We start from the raw sequence: 4,872 nt of genomic DNA on the forward strand, positions 1-4,872 counted from the left end.
GCCGCCGTAGACTGCAGGAGAAGGGCTCCGCCCACGAAGTGAACCGAGGAACGTCCATCCGGGCACCGGCCCGCGAGCCGCCATCTTGCTGCCTGGGAGCGCCATGGGACCGTGGGGCCTGTGGGAGGCGCTGCTGCTACTGGGCGGCGCCCTTGTGTGCTCCCCCGGGGCCAGGCTCGGGTCGCGGCAGGCCGGCGGGCAGGGGCCGGAGGCGGCGGAGGACCGGCGTGTCCCGAAGGGCAGTATCGTCCGTCCGGGTCTGTGCCCCGCCTCCCCACCTCAGGCACAGCCTCGGCGCCCCGCGGGCGGTCCACACCGCCTTCCACACTGCCGCACGCTAACGCTACCGACCTCAGCTTCTCGCCCTTGGTAGTGGTGTCAGTAATCCTGTAGAGGATTCTGACGCTCGTCATTTTGTAAATTAATTAGTGTTCAGGGTTTAAAGCTGGTAGGTGACCTCTTCATAATCTAGAGAACAGTTCTTTCAACAGGTTAAATGGCGAGGACTGAATAACCTGTAGTTTTTATCAGTTGCAGTTTTTGTTTGTTTTGTGGGGACCGAACCTGCAGCTCACATACATGGTACCTGCACACACAATTGCCAATCTCCAGCCACCACGTCTCTAAAATCCCCCCCACACCCCCACACGTCTCACTGTGTAGCCCAAGCTGGCCTGGAACTCATGATCCTCCTGCCTCATTCTCTTGAATGCTGGGATTACAGGTGTACACTACCGTGCTGGCTGGGTCTCCGGCTCTTTATCAGTGTTTCACAAAGAAACACGGTACTTGGCCAGAGAAATATGTTTTTGTACGTTTGGGCAATAGATGCTGTTGATCTCATGTTTTTCTGTTTATAAATAATTTAGTATGGCATGTTGATCTTAACTCTGTTACCGGTCACAATTTGAGCTTGCTATTCAGCTTGCCTTATCAGTCTTTAAAGTAGAACTTGTTAATGTGTTCAGGTTAAGAAGTAACACATAACTACAGATGTTCAGTCCAAATAATGTATTATTATCATTATGTTTTAGATTGCGGAATAGCACCGTTTAGGGATGCACTGGAAGGGTCTCGGATTATAGGAGGTTCGCAAGCTCATGAGGGCGCATGGCCATGGCTAGTGAGCCTGCAGGTTCAAGATGGCGATCTTCTTGTTCATATATGTGGAGGTACGCTAGTGAAAGACAGATGGGTCCTCACAGCTGCCCACTGCACTAAAGAAGTTAGGTAGGCATTCACAACAGAACTATGTATTCTCTGGGGGAGTGTTATGAAATAGTAACATGTCTACAAGTAGCCGTAATTCCTTATACATAATATGCTGCACTTGTTGAAATGAATCCTTTAAATCAGAGGTTGGAAAGAATTTTTTCTGTAGACAGTAATGCTCTATAGGGTTTGAAAGTCATACAGTCTGTTATATTACTTAGTATGAAAATACCAATATATAAGTAGAAAATGCAAAATTAATGTTGTAGTAAAACTGTATTTAGTTTGTGTGTGTGTGTGTGTGTGTGCAAACATGGCTGCACAAAAAGTAAGACAGACTAGATTTGACCTTTACAATAGAACTCTGAAAGAGTTCTTGGGTTTCATTTGCACTGAATCATGAAATCGCAATCTCATTTTCTTTCTTTTCTTTTTTTTTTTTGAGACAGGGTCTCCCTGTAGCCCCACTTGGCCTGGAACTTCCCCTGTAACCCCAATTTTTATGATGAATTATCTGATTGGCCTAGCCTAGCTTTTCATTCTAGGTGATAGCAACATTGTCCAGTTTATCAATGAACTATCTTTTGATCAAGGACACACACCCCCATCCCACAGACCTGTAGATAAAGGATCTGGGTCATGTACTAAATGGCACACTGATGACATAGTGGTCGAAGCACTTTTCCTTGTACAAGTGTGTAGATATATAGATGTATAAGTGTCAGTGTAGAGTAGGAGAAGGTAGAGGATTTGTTGCTGTGGTGATAGTGGTGGTGGTGGTGGTAGTGGTGGTTAGGGATTGACCTTAGAGCCACATGCCAGGTAAGTGTTCTACCACTGGGCCACACCCCCAGATCAGAAAGGATTTTTTAAATAGTTTCTGTGAAAAGAATGTGTGTGGTTTCGCAGAAGCATTCATGTCTATTATAGCGTAGTGTCCAAGGGCTTAGGTGTGATGGTCCTCACATTGGCAGAAATGACCTTTGGGGTCTATTTTTCTTTTCTTTTTTCCCCAAACATAGTTTTCAGTGAGTTCAAAGTCTGTTACATTTATGTGCTTTTCAGTCGTTATACAATGTATGGACATAATCCACTGAATGATTTATGTTCAACAAATGGTTGAACAATGATTTCTTATGAAATATTAGGCAAAAAGCTTCTAGAAGCAGAGTAATGTTTCCTGCAAAAAATCAACTTCAAGCATACATTTGTGTTTACATATATTCCTCAAGAATGCTACTGTCGCAGTGCATAAAGTTTATTCCATAAAAACACCTGAAAGATGATTTTCAAGAGACTCAATACATTGTACTTTCAAATAAGAATCCAAAAACAAAAGATCAATTGGTCTGATAAGAACAGCTAAAACTACATATCTACTAGAGATCAGAAAATACTATAAAGTAATGTAAATAGTTGTGCTTAGGGGACTTTTTTGGTAAATTTGTCTTAATAAATAAAAGCTTTAAAAAAAATGTCTCAGTGCCGGGCATGGAGGTGCACACCTTTAGTCCCCGCACTTGGGAGGGAGAGGCAGGTGGATCTCTGTGAGTTCGAGAGTTTGAGGTCAGCCTGGTCTACATAGCAAGCCCCACGTCAGCTGGAGCCTCAGGGATACCCTGTTTCAAAAATACCAAAAAAAAAAAAAAAAAAGTCTCATTGACTGATACAAAATAGACACAGGTATCAAGGGTTTTCTAGCCTTAGCCTAGAGTTTAAAGATGAAAAAAAAATCTCCTCAGAAACTACCTGGTATCTGATACTCCTAATTGGGGCTTAGGAGGAAAACAACATGGTTCTCCCCTTAGTAACATAAAAGATTAACAAGAGGTAAAGCCAGGATGAACCAACCAATTAAACAGATGCCTAACTTTCCGTTAGAACTCTCAGGCTAAACAAAGAAGTGAATCTGCTTCTATGAGGTGCCTGGTGTCTGGACCACAATCTGTTCTGTAGTTCACAAGATGAATTAACACCCTGTGTTTTATGAGACTCTAGGTTAAGCATAATCCCTTAGTAAGTACCTTATGCTTTTTCAACTGCCCACACAGTGACTACAAAATGGATATTCTGAAACACTCTAGCAACTATTTGCAACGATAGAGGACAATCTATAATTTACATAGTAATGTTGATGCTTATATCTAGGAAATAGGTCCAATTTTATTTTCCAGCTGGCCAGTTTGCTCATTTAGGCCTTTTAGCTTTGAAGGACCCATGTCCCTTATCAAAGTCAATTAGAAAAAAAATAGATGAGAAAATAATATATTTAAAGTTATTTGCACAACAGGTATAGATTTCTAAAGAATTTCTTCAAATAATTTCTTAGGTATCACTCAGAAGTATCCTTGTTGTCTATAATATAAAATGTTAGAGTCCTTTGAATAAAATTATAGACTAATTAGTCAGGTGTGGTGGCGCATGCCTTTGGTCTCAGCAGAGGCAGGCGGATCTCTGTGAGATCGAGGCCAGCCTGGTCTACATAGTGAGTTCCAGGCCAGCTGGGGCTTCAGGGAGACCCTGTCTCAAAAAGACAAAAAAAAAAAGTTATAGACTAATTAAAAATATACATTTGCAGTTATTCAAAATCATTCAATAATTTGTAGTGTGTTAATGGAGTGAAATAGAGATAAAGGCAGTCCACATTCATATTTTCAAGATGAATTTACTTCAAAAGTCAGTTTTAATCTTTGTTCATGTTCTAAGTATAGCCATTGTGATAGGACCTAAGATACAAGCAGCTACTGATTTTTTTATTCACACTGAAGTGGACGTAGAGAGGCACCAGCAATTCCATATCGAACAGAGTAGGCAGCATCAGGACCACAATACAAACCACTCCCAGGAAGACAGCTAGCAAACCAGATCCTGAAGAGACAGTTCTGTTTTCTGATTGGCATGGTTGCTCAAAAAATATACTTTCCATTAAATGTTCTTTTTTCCTCTTCTTCCCTTTGTTGTTCTTTTGCCAATGGGAGAAGAGTAGCAATCACCTTTTTCCTTCCTAAAGCCATACTCTGGCTTTGCTCAGAAACTTGGAGACAGAATTTGTCTATCACACCATAGTGACAGGCTGGAACATCCCCATAACAAAGCACATTATCCACACAACATTGAGGCTTTACTGCACCTTCCATGTCAATGACATGGAAGTAGTACACAAAACTTTGAACTTTAACATGAACTCATCAGGATTATGCAAAGTCAACACTTGCTTAAGTGTTGACTGATCATCTGTGTAAAATACTACTCTGTGGGAAACACAAAAAGAGGAAGGTTTCCTTGTCTAACTCTACTTGTCTTTTTTGTTGATACATTGGCACTTGTGGTGGTTTGAATGAAAATGTCCCCCATAGGGTCCAAGTGTTTAGACATTTTGTCCCCAGATGATGGTGCTGTTTTGGGAGGTTTTAGAAAGTGTGGCTATACTGGAGGAAGCATGTCACTGGAGGTGGGCTTAGAGAGTTCTTAAGCCTTGCTGATCTCCAGTTGCTCTCTTGATTCCTGTGCCTGTGTGATGATATGAGATTTTCGCTTCTGCTGCTCCTGCTCCAGCCACCTCCAGCCACCATGCCTCCCTGCTATGACAGACTGTAATTCCCCTGGAACCATAAGCTCAAATAAATTCTTCCTTCTATAAATTGCTTGGGTCAGTGTTTC

General features: G+C 42.0%; 1 protein-coding gene and 1 pseudogene across 1 annotated transcript in view; one reads left to right on the forward strand and one right to left on the reverse strand.

Annotated features, from left to right (window-relative positions):
• Positions 1-103: 103 nt before the first annotated feature.
• Tmprss12 (transmembrane serine protease 12) overlaps positions 104-4,872 on the forward strand; it is a 33,829-nt gene continuing 29,060 nt past the window's right edge. The window contains exons 1-2 of the mRNA XM_008828905.2: positions 104-257; positions 1,035-1,230. Of these exons, the coding sequence (XP_008827127.2) occupies positions 104-257; positions 1,035-1,230 (350 nt within the window). The remainder of the gene's footprint in view (positions 258-1,034; positions 1,231-4,872) is intronic.
• Positions 3,802-4,529, reverse strand: LOC103730624 (annotated as a pseudogene).

Source organism: Nannospalax galili, unplaced genomic scaffold, assembly GCF_000622305.1.
Source record: "Nannospalax galili isolate Female #2095 unplaced genomic scaffold, S.galili_v1.0 scaffold254, whole genome shotgun sequence".
In the NCBI taxonomy this organism is placed as follows: Eukaryota; Metazoa; Chordata; class Mammalia; order Rodentia; family Spalacidae; genus Nannospalax; species Nannospalax galili.